The sequence below is a fragment of the Saccopteryx leptura genome, chromosome 1 (assembly GCF_036850995.1).
Source record: "Saccopteryx leptura isolate mSacLep1 chromosome 1, mSacLep1_pri_phased_curated, whole genome shotgun sequence".
Taxonomy (NCBI): Eukaryota; Metazoa; Chordata; class Mammalia; order Chiroptera; family Emballonuridae; genus Saccopteryx; species Saccopteryx leptura.
Window position 1 is genome coordinate 210,611,098 of NC_089503.1, and position 22,219 is coordinate 210,633,316.

General features: G+C 40.6%; 1 protein-coding gene and 1 non-coding gene across 5 annotated transcripts in view; one reads left to right on the plus strand and one right to left on the minus strand.

The window, feature by feature from the left end:
* Nucleotides 1-22,219, minus strand: part of ELF2 (E74 like ETS transcription factor 2) — a 96,873-nt gene that overhangs the window by 48,270 nt on the left and 26,384 nt on the right. For 3 of the 4 annotated variants that reach the window (XM_066385261.1, XM_066385245.1, XM_066385253.1), the window contains exon 4: nt 4,267-4,432. The exons of the other annotated variant lie outside the window; for it this stretch is intronic. In XM_066385261.1, coding sequence (XP_066241358.1) covers nt 4,267-4,432 — 166 coding nt within the window. The remainder of the gene's footprint in view (nt 1-4,266; nt 4,433-22,219) is intronic. 4 annotated transcript variants of the gene reach the window in all.
* On the plus strand, nt 2,211-2,286 carry TRNAT-AGU (transfer RNA threonine (anticodon AGU)). Its single transcript has one exon. It is a non-coding gene; the product is annotated as a tRNA-Thr (tRNA).

A 22,219-nucleotide genomic window follows, 5' to 3' on the forward strand; every position in this document is an offset into this window, starting at 1 on the left:
ATAAACAAAGAGCTTCAGGAGGATGGTAAACGTAGTTGCCAAAGCACAGTGAGTTAAGGAAGAGAGAAGGAGGAAAAAGTAAGGACTGGAGGTACAAAGCATTTGTTCTTTAACAAGTGGAAGTGAAAGGAAAGAGTAAAGTGTAACAGAAGTAAACAAATGTTCTGTTTTAATGCACTAATAGACCTTCTCCTACCTGAAGGCACATGGAAAGGTGTAAATGAAGTCAAGAAAACACCTATGGAGCACTTACTACACCACAAGCACTATGCTTTACATATGTAATTTATGTAATCCTTGCAACCCTGATGTCCTTTTGGATGACAGTGAGACAGACTCTGAAAAGATTAAATACTGCCAAATAAGTGATAAAGTGGCACTCTTCAACCAGACCAACCAATCCAATCAATAGTTTTCCCTTTCCTAATAACAAGAGCTACTAAAAGCCAAAAAGAAAAAGGGGGGAAACCCTCAGGAATAGTCACCCAGAATTTTCTGACGACTCTTTAGCTTCTTGTTCCTTGAAATGTAAATACTCCCTAGAGTTAATTCCTTAATTTTATGTTCTTTGTTCTTGATCACAGAGACAAACATCGGACTTAAATATCTTGTCCCTTGGGGAAATCTCTCCAATACTATTATTCCCTATGGGGATTCCATTTATTTCCATGGCTTCAATTAGAGTGATTCCCACATCGGGCTCCTTGACCTTCCTTGACCAAGCTCCAGTGGTACTCGATAGCTGCCCTCTGCCCCTCCACATCAAGTCTCCCCCTTCCTTCTCTCTACTGTCTGCCCCGGGTCCCAGGAGGCTAACTTCGTCAGCAGCACTCCTGGGCTCAGACTGGGTTAGTTCAATGGAGCAACAGGAAGGGGAGGAGAGGGACAGAAGGCAACACAATCAGAGCCCTTGTTCCCTGGTTCCTTCGTAAGGCATCACCCTCAAACCAGCTGTGTCCTTGGACTGCTGATCCCAGGTTCTCCCAAGATCACCCTCTCCCCAGGGCCCTCTCCTCCTAGGTGTTGGTAACCCTTCCCTCCCTTTAGCCAAAGCACCCAAGGACAGAAGCAGCTCTGTCACTGATGGAGCTGGAGCACCGCCCTATCGCCATGGCCACCACACGCTTGCCCACATACATGGAACTAGCCATCTATTAAAACATCCCTTAAATTATCCTAATTTGAGAATGCCTTCCTTTTTGTCACGTGACCCTGACAAAACAGTTGTTCATCTTTAAATACCCGAGTATGTCTTCATCAATGTTCTGCTTCAACTCAAAATCAACACACCTGTTACCAAACTTACCTGTCTGCCACAATAGTCATGCCTTCCTCAAATCCCAATAGCAGTGGTCCCCAACCTTTTTTGGGCCACAGACCGGTTTAATGTCAGAAAATATTTTCACAGACCAGCTTTTAGGGTGGGACAGATAAATGTATCACGTGACCGAGACAAGCGTCAAGAGTGAGTCTTAGATGGATGTAACAGAGGGAATCTGGTCATTTTTTAAAAATAAAATATCGTTCAGACTTAAATATAAATAAAACGGAAATAATAAGTTATTTATTCTTTCTCTGCGGACCGGTACCAAATGGCCCACAGACCGGTACCGGTCCACGGCCTGTGGGTTGGGGACCACTGCCCTACAGGATACCACCATCACTTAGTGTCAAAAAGCAAAGTAATAACTGTGCCTCTCCCCTTAATTTGTCATGTCTTGTTAGACCTTAAATAGTTGTATAGCTTATATAAGCTCCTTCTGTTACTATTGCTTCTAACTTTGCTTTAATATTTCTCAAGTTATTCCTGGATCCATACTACAATGGCTAGCCTTCCTCCCTCATCTTTCCATCAACAATTCATCTATCTACTGAAATACTAAACACATAGTACTTTCCACTAAAAACCTTCCAAATCTTTCTGTATTTTATATAACTAATGACTAAGTCTCGGGTTCATATCACAATCTAGTCACAACTCTTAATGGAACCTCTGTCAATGTCTTATTTATTCAATACTGTCTAAACATACCTTGAACTTCAATATTCCACCCATTCGTTAATGACACTTTCTTTACAGTGCCTTTTGCCTACTTCCTATCTGTCCATCCAAATTCTACCAACCATCTTCCTTCTTCGCTCTCTCTAAAACATTCCATAATCTTAAAAATTGAGCTTTCCTCTGAAACATATTAAAAACAGTGCTCTTGGCCCTGGCCGGTTGGCTCAGTGGTAGAGCGTCGGCCTAGTGTGCGGAGGACCCGGGTTCGATTCCCGGCCAGGGCACACAGGAGAAGCACCCATTTGCTTCTCCACCCCTCCGCCGTGCTTTCCTCTCTGTCTCTCTCTTCCCCTTCCGCAGCCAAGGCTCCATTGGAGCAAAGATGGCCCGGGCGCTGGGGATGGCTCTGTGGCCTCTGCCTCAGGCGCTAGAGTGGCTCTGGTCGCAACATGGCGACGCCCAGGATGGGCAGAGCATCGCCCCCTGGTGGGCAGAGCGTCGCCCCTGGTGGGCGTGCCGGGTGGATCCCAGTCGGGCGCATGCGGGAGTCTGTCTGACTGTCTCTCCCTGTTTCCAGCTTCAGAAAAATGAAAGAAAAAAAAAACAGTGCTCTTGCACATAAAAAATGCAAAGCTTATTAATATAACCTCATAAATTTAAGCAAAAGTTTAAAAAGGTAAATATAGTACGTTAAGGTACAAGATGAAGAGGCAGATCCTATACAACTCAATCTTCTCAGACAAGTCTCCTGTACATTTATTTTTTTTTTCCTTAGGTAAAAAGCAGGGAGGTAGAGTGACTCCCGCATGCATCCCAACCTGGATCCACCCAGCAAGCCCCCTACCAGATGATACTCTGCTCATCTGGGGCCATTGCTTGGCAATCAAGCTATTTTAGCACTTGAGGCAAGGCCATGGAGCCATCCTCAGCACCTGGGGTCAACTTGCTCCAACTGAACCGTGGATGCGGGAGGAGAAGAAAGAGATAGAGAGAGAGAAAGGAGAGGGGGAGGGGTGGAGAAGCAGATGGTCGCTTCTCATGTAAGCCCTGACCGGGAATTGAACCCAGGATGTCCATACGCTGGGCTGATGCTCTACCACTGAGCCAACCGGCCAGGACCTCAAACAAGTCTATCAAAACTTTCTATTATTAATTCCATTGGCATAAACTTGTTACTTTTCAAATAGTAACCTGTAACAGCTTTTTTTTTTTTTTTTTTGTATTTTTCTGAAGTTGGAAACAGGGAGGCAGTCAGACAGACTCCTGCATACGCCCGACCGGGATCCACCCGGCATGCCCACCAGAGGGCGATGCTCTGCCCATCTGGGGCATTGCTCTGTTGCAACCAGGGCCATTCCAGCACCTGAGGCAGAGGCCATAGAGCCAGCCCCAGCGCCCAGGCCAACTTTGCTCCAATGGAGCCCTGGCTGCAGGAGGGGAAGAGAGAGACAGAGAGGAAGGAGAGGGGGAGGGGTGGAGAAGCAGATGGGCGCTTCTCCTGTGTGCCCTGGCTGGGAATCAAACCTGGGACTTCCACACGCTGGGCCAATGCTCTACCACTGAGCCAACCAGCCAGGGCCAAAGATAAATTTTAATGTTTATTATGAAATAGTTGCTACAATTCATTGGGTAAAATACTCTTATTTTCTTTATGGTCAATAGCAAAAAATAAAAGGTTTCTCCAAGACTTATACATACTAACCCCCAATTAAACACACAATTATCTCATCATGGAACGACTTAAACACCACAATTCCTAAGAAGACAGAAAGGGAACAAGAATCTGATAGACTACTTCCAAGATGCTTCAGACCTAAGGGAAAAAAATCATACTGCTCCACCAACACTGATTCAAAGAAACTATTAATCTGTTATAAAATGAGAACAAAGTATTTATTTTTTAAATAAAAAAAATACCCTCATATGCTAGCCTATTGAAATACCTCTATTAGTAAATAACAACTAGTTAATTTGCAGACTCCCTGAAAAAATTGATACAAATAATTTTATTATTGTGGGCCTATAATTTTGTCCATGGGGTCCATGATATGGGATTCTGTTATACCTCAAAAAAGTTACAATGGAGAACTTCTTACATTCATACAAATTCCCTTAAACAAGAGATGTTGTATGAGTTTCCAATCTATACTAACTAGCATTAAAAAGAGGGGGGGTTTTTTGTATCTTATTCATCTGGCAATAGTAACGTTGACTATAACAAAATGAGAAAGTTATAAAGAATAAACATTTGGTGAGATGTCTACCTGTTTCCACATTCTCGGTCTCAACTTCTTGTTCTTCTGCCACATCTTGCATCATAAAAGTCTCATCGTCATAAACCAGCACCTGGGCCGCATAGCCCTGCTCTAATCTGGCACTTGGAACTGGCTCCACAATCACTGCTGGATAGTCAGAAACCTTTCCACTTTCCTACAAGAGCAAATTTAAAAAACAATCAACCTTTTTATTCACAAATGCTGGAGTCACTTATAGCCCCTTGAGTTCACAGAGTCTCAAGGGGTCCACACAATGAGTTTCATGTACTATCAATATGAATGTGAAAACCAAACCAAGAGATGCAAAGGGCTATCTTTAATCATCTGTTCTATAGATTAAACTTTTTAAATAATCAGGGCTTTGGGATGAGGATGGCAAATTAAAAACATGTAAATAATTTCACTCTATCATGGAAGCAGCAAGAGACTTTTAGACATAACCCTGGGAGGAGAAGAGAGAGCAACAATGCAGAGAGGTTAGAACAGCAGAGAAGAGAGAAGAGTGACAAGCTCTCGGCAGACAGGAAGTGGGGTGGGAGCCAGCACTGGTGAGCGGTTCAGCAGCCCCAGCCAGCCCAACAGCCCGGCAGGCGGCAGGAGCAGCGGAGAAACGCACACCTGGCCGCACACCTGGCCAGAGAGCCTCTGGGAGGCAGTCCCAGCTACTCTCGGACTCCGACAGGGACAGGGACAGGGACACGGAGCGGCGGCAGGTGGCAGAGACAGAGGAGGAGGGTCCACCAAGGAAGTTCCCATTACACCTGTTTCAGACGTACTTTGACTCCGGCCCCCACTCGCCCTGCCAAGATGCTCGGAGGCCAGCGCTGCCCCCTCAGCAGAAGCTGGAGAGGGAGCAAGAGCTTCTCTGAGGCTCATCAGGCCCACCTGCCAGTATCAGTGCTACACCCCAAACCATTTCCAGTTGGCTTTCCAGTCCTCAACCTGTAATCACGAGCAGACAAGCCACGTATGACCAGTTCTCTAGACGCAGAATGTATTTCATATTCCTCACAGAGATGAGAAGTTGTTATGGCCATAAAACAAGAACAGAACACAATCAATAACATGAAAAATAAAGAGTTCTTAGACATTAAAAACAGTCTTCCAAGAAGCAGAGAAGAAAGCTAAAGCGACAAGAAGTAGGAGAGAAAGGAGAACAGTAGGACAGGGCTGGTCCAGGGGCGCACTCTCTGAATGAGAGGAGCTCCAGAAAAGGGGGGGGGGTACGGAAGGCCGGGAAGAGTCAGGGAATTCTGGAAGTCTGTCCCAAGCTGAAGGGCGGGGCCACCCGCGTGAAAGGAAGGCAGACCTACACTGAGGCACACAGCTGGGAAAACATCGTAATACGGACTTGGGCAAAAGGAAGATTTTAGAAGCTTCTAGAAAGAAAATACACACCACACACAAACACTCAGAACTGAGGTCAGTCTTCTCAACCATCATACTGGAAGGAAGGTGATCACTGGAGCCACTGCTTCAAAATCATAAAGGAAAATTATTTCCAACCTAGAATTCTTCACCTAGTCAAACAATCTCATGAAATTAGAAGAAATGTTTTCACAGACATGCAAGAGCTCAAAACATTTACCTTCCCTGCGTCCTTTCTCAAGATGATTACCATCAAAAAGAGAGAGAGAGTACATTTTTAATTTAAAAAAATGACTCAGGATACAGAACAGAGGGGAGCCAGCAGAAAAGACAGACGACAGTGACCCTCGAGGAGGCCTGGGCACAGAAGTCCCTGAACACCTGCTGCACACGGGGTTTGAAGGACAACCAGTCAGGACTATAGCAATGTGAATCCTGAGACAGCATGACAAACTGTCATCTTCTAGGGACACCCTGACCTTGTTCCTAAGCACAGAACACCCTGATGAGCCTATTCCAGATGTTTCTTCACACGCAGCTAGCCTTGCTCCCTGGGTCAGTTAAGCACAGGCATTTCACCTCCCCACTGTGTTCCGCTGCGCTGCACTGCGCTGTGCTGTGCTCCTCCATGCTGACACAAGACCACAGAGAGTTTAGAAATGAAAAACAAAGACAGCACTCTTTCCCATGCCCATAGACCTGCTGAGAAAACACGTAACCCGGGGTCCACACGGCAGCCCTGTCAGATTCCTGACCAGGGTGGCCCTGGGTTTCCAAGAACTAACTCCTGACACACTTAACTGGAAGCCTGAGCAGAAGCCCTTGAAACTCATGATGAACTTGATGAACTTGAACTTGATGCCAAACCAGCCGGCCCTTTCCCTAGAAGACTTCATCTAACGGGGCAGGTGCTGCGCTTCCCTAACTCAGCTTGTCACACTATTCATTTTTTCAAAGTAAACAGCATGTCATTTAGGAATATACACACAGACAGTAACATATCTTATAAAAAAAGGGGTAGCAGCCCTGGCCGGTAGGCTCAGTGGTAGAGCGTCGGCCTGGCATGCAGAAGTCCTGGGTTCAATTCCCAGCCAGGGCACACAGGAGAAATGCCAATCTGCTTCTCCACCCCTCCCCCTCTCCTTCCTCTCTCTCTCTTCCCCTCCCACAGCGAGGCTCCATTGGAACAAAGATGGCCTGGGCGCTGGGAATGGCTCCTTGGCCTCTGCCCCAGGCGCTAGAGTAGCTCTGGTAGCAACAGAGCTACGGCCCGGAGGGGCAGAGCGTTGCCCCCTGGTGGGCGTGCCGGGTGGATCCTGGTCGGGCGCATGCAGGAGTCTGTCTGACTGTCTCCCCCGTTTCCAGCTTCAGAAAAATACAAAAAAAAAAAAAAAGGGGGGTAGCACGTAAGTCAGGATAATGGCAACTCTGGGGACAAACAGGGTGGGAATATGAGAGAAGGACACAGTCTTCTAAAATACTAGTTATTTCTGTTTCAACCTGAGTGATAGGTAATATGTATTCTTTTTTGTTACTTTTAGGCTGAAACATATGTATTTTATACACTCTTCATTCTGCATCAAACATTTCACAAAAAAATTTTAAATAACAAAGATATAGCAAATTAAAAAAAGAATATGTTGAATATTAACATTGAATTTCGTATTCTATAAAAGGTAAAAAATGTGAATACAATCTTTTACCCAGGGGTCCCCAAACTACGGCCCGCGGGCCGCATGCGGCCCCCTGAGGCCATTTATCCGGCCTCCACCGCACTTCTGGAAGGGGCACCTCTTTCATTGGTGGTCAGTGAGAGGAGCATAGTTCCCATTGAAATACTGGTCAGTTTGTTGATTTAAATTTACTTGTTCTTTATTTTAAATATTGTATTTGTTCCCGTTTTGTTTTTTTACTTTGAAATAAGATATGTGCAGTGTGCATAGGGATTTGTTCATAGTTTTTTTATAGTCCGGCCCTCCAACGGTCTGAGGGACAGTGAACTGGCCCCCTGTGTAAAAAGTTTGGGGACCCCTGCTTTTACCATTAAAAAATATTCTTTCCCCGAAATTGAATATCATAACTGTGGAACCACCAAACCTCTTGCTCAGCTTTATAAGCAACCCAACCACGGCCCAGGCAGTACCACCAGCTAGTAAATAGCTGTTAAGGAGAAGAAGCACGGGGCACGTCAAGACTGATGAGGTCTCTGCTCACTAGAAACTCAGAAAGCAGCATCCTAAATAGCAGCTGAACTAGTAACTTTAACCCAAGCAGTAAGTATTTTATTTATATATATAAAATCCAAGGGATATATGCCTTCTTTCATTCCTCAGAAATCTTAAAAGTATATTTAATAGTAACATTAATCTGAGATTATTTTATATTGTGAACCACCCATCTCCCACCCTACCAGTAGAAAATAAGTCAAATTTTCTAAACCATTAAATACTTGAGGACTAGAATTCTGCAGAAGACCAGGACTCTCTTCCCCACCAATTAGGATTCTGGAACCACTCTTATCTTTGTTTTAATGTGTATTTCAATGGTTCCTTCCATTTAACCATAAAAAAAAAAGAATCCTTTTTATTAAAAAAAAAATTTGAGCCCTGGCCAGCAAGAAAGAGTCAGCTCAGCTTGTGGAAGTCCCAGGTTCGATTCTCGATCAGGCACATAGGAGAAACGATCATCTGCTTCTCCACCCCTCCTCCTTCTCTCTCTCTTTCTCTTCTCTCTCTTCCTCCCTCCCTCTCTCTCCCCCCTCCAGCAGCCATGGCTCGAATGGTTCAAGCAAAATTATCCCTGGGCACTGAGGATGGCTCCATGGCCTCGCCTCAGGCACTAAAATAGCTCGTATGCCAAGCAACGGAGCAGCAGCCCCAGATGGGCAGAGCATCATCTGGTAGAGGCCTTGCTGGGTGGATCCTGGTCGGGGCACAAGCAGAAAAGTCTGTCTCTCTGCCTCCCTGCCTCTCACTTAATAAAAAAAGAAAAAGAAAACATCTCTTCTTTCACCAAACTCCAGATCCTTATCCCTACATATACCTCTCAAAAAGACGGTCCAACTCCTTGACTCATTTGCTACATATATGCCTTGTAATCTGGATTCTACCACCTCACTGAAACTACTCACTCAAAATGTCAATTCCATTTCAATCTTCATCCTCCTTTGCCATTCTGCAAACTATACACTAACCATTGCCTCATTTAAAAAATTATTTCCTTTTTTTTATTGATTTTAGTGAGAGAGGAAGAGAGAGAAAGAGAGACAGGAACATAGATCTGTTGCTGTATGTGCCCTGACCAGGTTTGAACTGGGAACCTCTATACTTCAGGATAATACTCTAACCAACTGAGCTATCTGGCCAGGACTTCTTCCATCTTTTTTTCTTCTCTTGCTACCGCTCTACTTTTAAGCATCTCCTCTGACTCGTCTCCCAACTCCAGTGGCTCAAATGTAGCCAACTTACTAAGGTTCTGTCCTCAGCATCTCCTTTCTTTTTACTCCTGACTGTACACCATCCCAGGCAAGCTTGCCCATTCTTACGGTTTCAAACAGCATGTCTATAATGATGATTACTAAATAGTTGCTTGCCACTCTGACCCATCTCCTAAACTCCAGACCCGAATTTTAAACTACCAACTCTTAACATCACTACAGCAATATTCAGTCAATACTTCAAGCTTAACAAGTCTCACTGGAACAAGTTACCAACATCTCTCTTCCTCTCCTCACCCAGTGTTTTTCTCTAAGCCTCAGTTTCTTCATATTTAAGAAAGAGAGATTATAATAACATTCACATTTAAAGTCCAAAAATTAACTATGCACAAATTAGTGACAACTATTTTACATTGTAACAACAGTAGACAAACATACTATACCATCCTCTCAACTTTGGAGGGCACCTTTCCACATTACAATCAGAACTGTTTGTATTACTTCTTCATGCAAAAAGCTGTCACGATTCCCATCTGTCTAAAAGGAAAGTTTAACATACTAAACAATGGCTCCTTATACTCCTTGAAATATAGCCCTCATTCCACCTATTCAGGGTTGAACTGTGTTCCCCCAAATATGCTGAAGCCCAAACCACCAGTACTTGTGAATTTGAACTTGTTTGGAAATAGGGTCTTTGCAAGATGATCCAGTTAACATGAGATCATTAGGATAAGCCCTAATCCAGTAATGAGCAGGCACTTATAAAATGGGCAAATTGGGACATAAAGAGACTCATACAGAAGGAAGACAATGTGAAAACACAGCAGAATGCCATCTACAAGCACAGGAAGTTACCAGAAGCTGGGAGAGACATGGGAGAGATTCTCCCACACAGCCACCAGAGGGAACCAACTCCGCCAGCATCTTGACTTTGAACTTCTAGCCTCCAGAACTGTGAGACAATAAACATCTTCCATTTAAGCACCAGGTTTAAGGTACTTTGTTACAGGACCCCAAGGAACAAACACACCGCCTTTACTGCCTTACTTCCTCAATTACATTACATAGCTGTTGGATCACTTGCTTTGGTTCTAATTCCCAAACATGAGACCTTCTATGACTTTTTTTTTTTCCATTATTTCATGGCCCAAAATTACCTTCTATAACTATCCAAACCCTTTTCATCCACTAAGGGCCAACTTCCAGGGTGCCTTCTATAATCCCCCAATCTGTGTTTCCATCCAAGGACTTCCAGAACGAGTTGTCTGCCTCATAGTACCACTGTTCATTATCCTGTATTATAATTACCCGATTATATATTCAACTCCCTGACAAGACAGTAAGATATCTGGGAGCAAGAGTGCTGATCTTAGTCAACTTCTATATCCTCAAGAACATGCACTTCATATAAACTCAAGTGTCATTTAAGTATCTGTAACTTGGTTCAAAGAATGATAAAGCTCAACACATTTTAATATTAACAGGTACAGTACTCATACAATAGATTTGTTTGCTAATGTCCAACGCCAGGTATTAACTTCGTGAGCTTTTCCTCTGCCAAATGACAGGGACCAGAGCCCACTGCTGCAGGTGTGCAGGTCGTTACTGCTTTTTACTGTGTACAGGAGTTAGCTATTTTTACTGGGGAGGAAGGGTGGGAAAGAAAAGAATCTGGAATCTTCGTTTTATAAGAACACAGAACAAACTCACATATCCACTAAGTTATTATACTTAGAATCACTATAATCTGGCTCAAGTCATAAAAATATGCAATCATTAAAATGCATGAAATCCACATTCAGTGGGGCTTGGCACAGTCTAGCTAGTTCCCCATAAGCTAAGGTTGTCAGACTGAGCAAATAAAAACACAAAATGCCCAGTTAAGTTTGAATTTCAGATGAACAATGAATAATAGGTATAAGGATGCTCCATGCAAAATTTGGGACATTCTTTAAGTAAAAAGTTATTTGTTGTTTATCTGAAATTCAGACTTAACAGGACAGTCTCTATTTTATCCAGCAACCCTGCTATAGGCAGTAACAGTGATCTCAAAAACTCCCCTTCAAAGAGAGAGATCCTTAGTGTAAGAGGCAGGACAAGTGCAACACCGCGGTGTTCACCTAAAAAGTGCTCTCATGACGCACTCAAGTCACTGCTCTCAGGGTAGCAGAAGTTTCCAAAGATAAATACCATAAATGGCTGAAGGCAGGGACACTGTAATCCTTTTACCAGTTAGAAATTCACTGAAAGACATGAAATTGAGGAGTATATTAAAAATACGTAAATCTGTTACACATTTCTTCTTTTGTGGTCAAGTAAGGCCACCTTCAAACTTATCAAAAATAAAACATAGCCTGACCAGGTGGTGGCGCAGTGGATAGAGCGTCGGACTGGGATGCGGAAGGACCCAGGTTCGAGACCCCGAGGTCGCCAGCTTGAGCGCGGGCTCATCTGGCTTGAGCAAAGAGCTCACCAGCTTGGACCCAAGGTCGCTGGCTCCAGCAGGGGGTTACTCAGTCTGCTGAAGGCCCACGGTCAAGGCACATATGAGAAAGCAATCAATGAACAACTAAGAAGTCGCAACGCGCAACGAGAAACTGATGATTGACGCTTCTCATCTCTCTCCGTTCCTGTCTGTCCCTGTCTATCTCTGCCTCTGTAAAAAAAAATAAATAAAACATAATCTCTCAACTGTTTGCCCCCAGAAGGCATGCCAAATAAATATGTCAATAAAAAAAATGCAGTGTGCTTGCTATTGCAAACACAGTTTTAGGAAAAGTCCCCTAACCAAGATGGTCATAATGCAAAAAGAAAAAAGAAAAAAAAAGTACAGCCATCAGAAATGGATTGAATCACTACCATATATTCACACAATTAAACAATTAAGGTACATATATATCTATGTGTCATCACAGAAAAATATCAGTGATATAAATAACTTGGTGGGAAAGGTAACAGGAGAGTATTGTTATATAATCCTATTTATATAAATACTTATTTTACATATCCACTAAAAAGTTTGGAAAAAATAAGTTAAGACAGATATACTGAGGTAAAAGAGGGATCTTCAATTTCTCAGTATGTCTGAGATTACTGTTGTTTTAGCAATGATCCTACATAACCAAGAAGAAAACTCAAAATACATATTTTTATTTAAAAATAACAAATGGAACAAGAACAAAAAAAAAACCCTAAAGCATATAGGGGTAATTTGAAAACTTTAAAAAGAAATATGATTTGCATAATACAAAACTTGTGGGAAACTCTATCTCAACAAAGAAAATACGTCAGTTATTTTTAGTCAACTTTAGGTATTTTCACAAATGTAGACATTCCTGCAGTTACCATCACAATCAGGAAACAGAATGTTTGCATCATACCAGAAGGCTCCTATGCACCCCTATCAGTCACACCCTCACCACTGCCACCTACCCAACCCACCTAAGCACACAGGCCCAGCGACTGCCAGTCTGCTTCCTATCCCTATAAATCGCCTCTTCTGAAACTTTATATGGAATGAACTGTTCATGCTCTTTTGGGTCCAAGTTCTTTAAATTAACATAATATTGAGATTTGTACCTGTTGCTGCATGTATCAGGAGTTCATTTCTTTCTATTGCTGAGAATTCTATTGTAGGATATGCCCTGTTTCTCTCTTCACCACGTTCATGTGGCTGTGAGGCTCCTGTCCATGGCCTGCCCGCTCCCTCCGTTCCATTCCGTTCTGTTCCATCCCATATTTACCCACAAGTCAAATTACCGGATCCTACAGTAACTGTACATTTCATTTTAAAAGGGCTGTCAAACTGCTTTCCAAAGTGGTTATTTTATATTCCCACTAAAAATGTACAGGAGTTCCAGTTGCCCAACATCCTTTCCAACACATGGCTTTGTAACACTCAGCATTCTGTGTAAGTATGTAGGAATACCTCCTTGTGTTTTTAATATGCATTGCCCTGATTGGCTAATAATATTGGGCATTTTTATGTGTGCTCATTGGCCATTCCTATAATTTTGTCTTCAAACCATTTTCCCATTTGAATGAATTATTTCCAACCTATTATTTTACAAATTCTGAATTAAGTTCTTTGTCAATATACATTTTCAAATCTTTGGTTTGTCTTTTCATTTTCTTAATGGAATTTTAAGAAATGTTTTTAATTTAAATGAAGTTCAAGTCACCATTATTTTTTTTAAAAGTTCACTTTTTTTTATGTCCAATCTAAGAAATCATTGACTCTTTCAAGGCTGAGACAATTTTCTCTTGTGTTTTCTTCCAGAAGTTTTTATAGTTTAAACATTTAATTCTACAATCAATTTTGAGTTACTCACTGTAGATGATGTGAGAAAACGGTGTAGTTCATTTATTTGCATATGTATATACAGTTGTTTATAACTATCAATCATTTAAAAGACTATTCTTTCTCCAATGCCACACTGTCTCAATTACTGGAGCTTCACAGTATGTCTTTAAATCAGGGATAGAAGCTCTCCAACTTTGTTCTTTCTCATAAGTCTTCCCTTCCATAAACATGCACTTCTCTCCATTTATTCAGGTCCTTAATTTATCTTGACATTTTGTAGTTCTCTGGTACAGACATTTTACTTACTTAAACTTATCTCTATGTTATTTTGATGCTGTTTAATAGTACTGCTTTTTAAATTTCATTTTCCAGTTATATTTTTGCTAGTATAAGTACACTGGATTTCTATGTTCATGAACAAATCATTTAGAAATACGGTTTTATTTCTTCTTTTCCAATCCATAGGTCTTTTATTTTTCTTGCCCTGTAGCCAGGTTGCCAGTGCAGCGTTGAATAGAAGTGACTAGAGCAGACATCTTTGCTTTGCTATTAAGCTTAAAAGGGAAACATTCAGTCTTTTGCCATTAAACATGATGTTGGCTGTAGGTTTTTCAGATGCACCATCAGGCTGAGGAAGCTGCCTTTTATTACCAGTTAAAGTATTTGTACAATAAATAGGTGTTGAATTTTGACAAATAGGTTTTCTGTGGCTATTATCACATGGTTTTTCCTCTTTACTTAATATGGAGAGTTAAACCTATCTTCCTGGGATAAAGCCCATTTGGGACATACGATCCCTTTTATGTGCTGCTGAATTAGATTGCTAGTATTTTATCAAGAATGTTTGTTTCTGTGTTCATGAACATAGAAGTCTGTAGTTTTCTTTCTCTGTATTTTTGTCTGGTCTTAGTATAGGGCAATGCTGGCCTCATCAGTTAGGAAATGCTCCCATGTCCTATGCTTTCTGAAAGTGGTGTAGGATTGGTATTATTTCTTCCCTAAATGTTCGGTAAAACCAGCTTCTGCTTTAGTTTCTCTATTATTTGTTCACTTTCTACTTTACTTATTTATTTGTATTTTTAATAATGTAATCTTTATATATTAGCCTGTTAAGGTGAGAACTTAAATGATTGATTTTACTTTTCTCCTTTGCTAATATGAGCATTTGAAGCTATAAGTTTCCCTCTAAGCACTGCATTAGCTGCACACCTAAAATTTTGATATTTTCATTTTTCATTCAGCTTCAATATTTCCTCATTTCCCTTGTGACTATTCTGTAATCATGGGTTATATAAAAGTGAGCTGTTTAATATTTAAATATTTGGGGATTTTGCAAGCATTTTATTTTTTATTTTTTTAGATTTTATTCACTTTAGAGAGAGGAGACAGAGACAGAGAGAGAGAGAAGGGGGGAGGGAAGGAGGGAGAAGCAGGAAGCATCAACTCCCACATGTGCCCTGACCAGGCAAGCCCAGGACTCCGAACTGACGACCTCAGCGTTCCAGGTCGACGCTTTACCCACTGTGCCACCACAGGTCAGTGCATCATTTTTTTATTATTGACTTTTAGAGAGAATGGCAGGCAGAGACAGAGAGAAAACATCAATTTTGTTGTGTCATTCTTTTTTTTTTTTACAGAGACAGACAGTCAGAGAGAGGGATAGATAGGAACAGACAGGAACGGAGAGAGATGAGAAGCATCGATCATTAGTTTTTCGTTGCGACACCTTAGTTGTTCATTGATTGCTTTCTCATATGTGCCTTGACTGGCGGGGCCTTCAGCAGACCGAGTAACCCCTTGCTCGAGCCAGCAACCTTGGGTCCAAGTTGGTGAGCTTTGTTCAAACTAGATGAGCCCACGCTCAAGCTGGTGACCTTGGGGTCTCAAACCTGGGTCTTCCGCATCCCAGTTCGACGCTCTATCCACTGAGTCACCGCCTGGTCAGGCGTTCCACTCTTTCTTGCCATCATTGGTTGATTCTTGTATGTGCCCTGACTGGGGATCAAACCTACAACCTCAGTATGTCAGGATGATGCTACAACCATCTATGCTAGCCGGCCAGGGCCTGCAGGCATCTTTTTGTGCTACTTTCTAATACTTCTGCTTTAGTCAAACAACTTGCTCTGTATGATTTCAATCCTTTAAAAATTATTGAGATGTATAGCCCAGCTTATGATCTATCTTGGTTCACTGTCCATTTGCACTTGAAATAAATGTGTATCTGCTGCTAGTAGGTAGTGTTCCATAAATATCCATTAGGTGAAGGTGGTTAATAATGTTCTTCAAGTTTTCTATATTCTCATTGATTTCTATCAATTACCAAGAGAGAAATGCTGCAATCTCCAACTAATGCTGTGGATTTACTCATTTATTTTTTCAGATCTGTCAATTTATGCTTTATGTATTTTCAAGCTCTAATACTGAGTGCAAACACATTTAGGGTTGTTAAGTCTTTCCTTTTTTACATGAGAGGCAGGGAGGCAGAGACAGATTCCCATATGTGTCCCAACCGGGATCCCCCTGGCAAGCCTACTAGGGGTGATGCTCTGCCCATTTGAGGCCACTCTTTCATTGCTTGCAACCAAGACATTTTAGTGCCTGAGGCAGAGGCCATGGAGCCATTCTCAGTGCTTGGGGCCAACTTGCTCAAACTGCTTGAGCCATGGCTGCGGGAGGGAGGGAGGGAGGGAGGGAGAGGGAGGGAGAAAGAGAGAGAGAGAAAGAGAGAAAGAGAGAGAGAGAAAGAAAAGGTAGGGGCTGAGCCTGACCAGGCGGTGGCGCAGTGGATAGAGCATCGGACTGGAATGCAGAGGACCCAGGCTCGAGACCTGGAGGTCACCAGCTTGAGCACGGGCTCATCTGGCTTAAGCAAAGCTCACCAGCTTGGATCCAAGGTCGTTGGCTCAAGCAAGGGGTTACTCGGTCTGCTGCAGCCCCACAGTCAAGGCACATATGAGAAAGCAATCAATGAACAACTAAGGTGTCGCAACAAAAAATTGATGAATGATGCTTCTCATCTCTCTCCATTCCTGTCTGTCTGTCCCTATCTATCCCTCTCTCTGATTCTCTGTGAAGAGGGGAGAGGGGAGAGGGGAGAGGGGAGAGGGGAGGGGGGAGGGGGGAGAGGGGGAGAGGGGGAGAGGGGGAGGGGGAAAGAATAGGGGTTGAGAAGCAGATGGTGGCTTCTCCTGTGTGCCCTAACCAGGAATCAAACCCAGACTTCCACATACTGGGCCATGCTCTACTGCTGAGTCAACCAGCCAAGGCTTAGGGTTGTTAAGTCTTCTTGACAAAAGGGTCCTTTCATCATTTTATAAAATGTCTAGGTTTATCCCTGGTAATAATCTTGTCCTGAAACTACTTCAGCCTTTTTATGATTAAATTTGCATGGTATAGCTATGGTTATAGTTTTACTTTAAAGCTGTGTTAACACTTAAAATTAATTTCTGGTATGAAACATAAATTGGTCTGGCTTCTTTCTAAACCCAATCTGACAATATCCACATTTATTTGGACTAGTTATTCTGTCTTCCTCCGAATTGAGAATTTTAGTATCCATTTTAACTCAAATATTGGTTTATGTATATTTCTTTGCTTTATTTTTAGTGGTTCTCTAGATTTTATAATATGCTTCTTAACTTACCAAGTTTATCTACAAATAATGTTAATTTATGTATAATATAAAAAGCTTACAGTAGTATTCTTCCAATTCCCTCCTCCCACCCATCCTTTGTTCTGTTGCCATATCTTTACTTCACATTGTAAGCCAGATGGGAGACATTCACACAGGGCAAGATATTCAGAAAAGGGCACAGAATTTTCATTCTTTGATATCTCCACGTGTTTACCAACCCAGATTCTCTCCAAACCCTGTTCTTCTGGGTTTTTACAAAGGTTTCATTACATAGGCTTGATAAAAGGATTTCTAGTTACCTACAATTAGCTATTTCTCCAATGCTTTTCATTCCTTTATGGATATCTAAGTTTCCATCTGGTATACCTAAGTTTCATCTACTTCTGCCTAAAGAACTTCTTTTATTATTTCTTATAATACAGCTCCCTGGTGACAAATTCTCTCAGTTTTGCTTCATTTGAAGGACATTTTTACTGAATACTAATTGTAGCTTGAAAGTTTTAGTCTTTCAGCATTTTAAAGAAGTCATTATCTTCTGACTTGCATAGTTTCAGTCAAGATGTCTGCAGTCATTATCTTTGTTCTTCTATATGAGAGGAAACTGTCTCCTGAATACTTTTAAGACTTCCTTTGTGAAACTGGCTTTCAGCAATTTTATGATGATATGCCTCAGGGTCTATTTGTTCCATGCTTTTCCTGTTTGGGGTTTAATATTCTCAGATCTTTGGGTTTATATTTTTTGTCAAACTTGGAATTGTTATAGCCATTATTTATTCAGTTTTTTCCTCTTGTCCTCTCCACTCCTTCTGGAACTCAGATTACATGTGTGATAGACAACATGGTACTGTCTCACAGGTAACCAAGCCTTTGTTTTTTATGTTTTGCGTTTTGTTATTGTTGTTTGTTTTGCTTTTTCTCTCTGTGCTTCATAATGTAGTTTCTATTGTTCTCTTCAAAGTCCCTGGTCCTTTCATTTGAACTATCTAATCTACTTTTAATCTTATTCAGTAAATTTTCCTTTCAGATAATATATATATATTTTTTTTATTTCTGGAAGTTTCACTTGGTTCTTTTATGTCTTTTATACCTCCCCTCTGAGGTTCATGTTTTCTTTTTTTTTTTTTTTTTTGTATTTTTCCGAAGCTGGAAACCAGGAGGCAGTCAGACAGATTCCCACATGCACCCGACCAGGATCCACCCGGCATGCCAACCAGGGGGCGATGCTCTGCCCATCTTGGGGCATCGCTCTGCCACAATCAGAGCCATTCTAGCACCTGAGGCAGAGGCCACAGAGCCATCCTCAGCGCCCAGGCCATCTTTGCTCCAATAGAGCCTTGACTGCGGGAGGGGAAGAGAGAGAGAGGAAGGAGAGGGGAAGAGGTAGAGAAGCAGATGGGTGCTTCTCCTGTGTGCCCTGGCCGGAAATTGAACCCGGGACTCCTGCACGCCAGGCTGACGCTCTACCACTGGTCCATGTTTTCTTTTAACTTCTTGAGCAATACATATGCTCAAAAACAGTGGTTTTGAAGTCTTTTCCATTAATTCCATCATCTCTAGCTTGTGTTTCAATTTTCATTAACAGTTTTCTTTTCTCCAAGTTATAGGTTTTATTATTCCAGCTTACTTGCATTTAACATGGTTGTGTGTTTGATATGTAAATTTTACAGTTAGGTTCTACATTTTGTTGTCTTATTTTAATAATATATACTATGACAGACACTTATGATTACTTTCAAGGCCTGCTTTTAAACCTTTTCAGGGAAAGTATGCTGCTCACAGAGCTGGAAGCTAGAAGTCCAAGCTCTGGGTGCCAGCATGACTGGTCACAGACTTACTGTCATATTTCCACACAGCAGAAGCAGCAAGGGATCTCTCTGGAGTCTTTTTATAAGAGCACGAATCCCATTCATAAGGATTCCTCCCTCATAACCTAATCACCTCCCAGAGGTCCTACCTCCTACTGCCATCGTCACTGGGGGTTGGGAGTCAACATATGAACTTTGAAGGGACACAAACACTCAGACCACAGCACTACTGTTTCAAAATAGTAGTTTCATATGTTTGTTCATTTTTCTAGTTATTTATAGTAGGAGTATAATCTGGTCTCTGTTATTCCATTAAAATCTGAAGTGGAAAAATGTACAATCCTGTTTGTCTGAAAGCAGATAACTGCTAGACCTTGTATTCACTGTGTTTTTAAAAATATATTTAAAAGTATACCCCCCCTTTTTCCCGTATCAGTCCTTTATTTCTATGAGACCTATATGCTACACGTTTCCTTTTCAAACAGTGCTCTAGCTACTTCTGCATGTAACCATTAGGGTTATATAATCACTTTTCCCCCAAGTTGCCCTAACATTTGATAGAGATGGAATATATGGATGCATTGAAGCACACTGACATCCTCCACAACACTGGCTCTTCCTGTCTCTCCTATCCAAGTATAAAGTATGTCTTTGTTTCTTAAAGTCTTCTTTCATGCACTTCATTATCAATAATTTTCTTCAAACAAGTCCCATATATCTTTTATATTTATTCCTCAACATTTTATATTTTTTGTTAATTTTCTGGAAAAAGTCTTATTCTCCATGATCTTTTCTAACTAATTATAGTCCTTACAAAATAAAGTTAAATATATTTTGTTAATTTTGTACCTGCCAAACTTTTATTAGCTCTAATGACTTTTTATGGACTCCCTCTGGTTTCTCAGGTGGAGTATCATATTATCTACAAATAATAATTTGGTCTCCTTTAAAATATTTATATTTTTTAATTATCTTGTCTGACTGCAGAAAAATAAAAAATAATATATTATAGTAATGGTAATACTTTACCTTATCTGCTTTCCAATTTTAAAGAAAATCCTCCAGGATTTCACCATTAAACAGAGCTGAGTTATGTTATTTTTTATAATATTAAGAAAGTATACACCTATATTTATATTTTAAAGAGTTTTTATCAGGAATGAATAAAGAATTTCAGAAAACTCCATTTCATTATTTTATTCCTACTAATATGTCATATGTTATATGTCAGGAGATATATTAATGGTTTTCTTAATATTGAATTATCCTTGTATGATATATCTAAATCCTATTTAGTAACTGAATTTTGTATATTTACTACTATTTTATTCATGATTTTTACATCTATACTCACAAGTATAATTGTAGTTTTTTTTTGGGGGGGGAACTTTGTCAGAAACAGAGTTATCCTAATTTTTAAAATCTATTACTTTTATAGTAAGAAACAAAGTTATAAAATATAAAGCCTGGAAAACTATTAATAATTCTCCAAACGCCCACCACTTCTTTTTAGCTAACTCCTATTTTTTAAAATTTGTTTTTCAATTACAGTTGGCATACAATATTAGTTTCAGGTTTACAGCACAGTGCCAACCACTTTTTACATATTTATTCTTTCTTCAGATTCTGAAGCCATGATTATAAAATGTTGACAGGTTGTTTTTTCACCCCTACCCTACATTTTAGGTATGGATATTATAGATATAATCCTGAAAAGTTGCTTATAAGATAAAAATCTATCTTTCAAATATCACTACCTCCAAAACTCCCTTTGTAAAATTAGAAGCTATTTCAGAGACTAGTGGCTTTTTCTTTCTCCTGGAACTCTCTTTCCCCAGAAGTTCCTATTGCCCAATACCTTATTTTATTTAGGTCTAAACTACAATACTGCCTCTTCAGAGAAGCCTTCCCTGACTACCTCTCTCCATCCATCTCTAACCCTGATTTTTCACAGTCATTTTATCCCTAGTGCCTAGAAAAGTACTTGACACAAGGCACGTAGTCAGTTAATATTTGTTGAAGAAAAAGTTCCCCAAGAACAGCTTCCTCTATTCTGGTATCACACTACCTAAAATGCTTATGACCACCCTGTAAGGCTACCACATAATCAGTAGTCAATAAGGCCTTGATAAAATGACTTCATTTATTAGATTCTTTCTTCCATAATATTCAGTCGTCCAGGTCAAGAACACCCAATGAGTCTTCTCATTGGTCTTCCAGAAATAAATTATTGTACTCTTTTCTCATATTGACAGCACTCAATCAGCACAAGGTAAATATATTCTGCTATCGTTCTTAAAAGCTCTCTTTGTGGGATTAAATATCAATAGAGTAAAACTACACTACGAAGAGAAAGCTCTTGAAGAAGAAGCAATAAACGGTTTGGGTGATATGGATGGAAGTTCCACAAGTCCCTGATCTCTTTGGCAAATCACACCTAGAAGTGATGATACAAAAAGCAAAAATTTAAGGAAGACGCAGACATTGATTACAAGAATAAAGTATGTTCTGTAGCTGTGGTTTCTCTTAATGGGCTTGAACCAGCTTTAGCTTTCAATACAACAGAAACATTTGAGTTCCCAAGTCCACTGGAAACAAAGAAAAAGTAGCAACCTTTGCTTTGTCTTCTTCCCACTGAACTTGCCCATAGCTATCTTGGAAGACTGAACAGACACCATGCGAACAAGAAAAAGAACCCAGACTCCAGGACACATATCTAACCTGTGTCTCAGCCACATCACTATAGCACCGTGCTGGTACTGAGTGCCGGTGAACAGCAGTATTTGTCACAGAATACAGAGAAAACGGATTTTCTAAATACAGTCAACTCTCCATTTTCCCACCTCATCTCATCTCTTACCAAACTTTTGTCCATTAGGGTCCCAGCATTAGTATATTTTAACTCAGCTCCTTTTCAATGTCTAGTCTTTACTGAGTGGTGGGAATAAAAACCAGGCTCTGGAAGTCCATATGTTTCTGGTACTATTATTTTTCTACTCCCAAGTGTTATTAACAAGAAAATAACCAAAAATGCTAAAATGTAAAAAAATTCTACATATATGAAATTTCAAAACCTGGATTTCTTTTGATTTACAAATTATCAATTATCTAAAGTATTAAGTATATATATTAGATTAAAATATTATGAATTCCCACACTGAATTAAATAGAACAAAATACAAAACGAAGTTAACAACTAAAAGAGATACAAAGTTCTAATTTAAGAACTTAATTTAGGTACAATATATATGTATACTCTCTATCATCCAAAACAATACATTTTATCAGGAAGGTAAATCTCTCAACTAATCCTGCAGTATTCTTTCTGTCAATTTGTTCCTCCCATTCATTCCAACATACGCATGCTCCAACAGCTCAGGTGGGCCTGGAGTAAT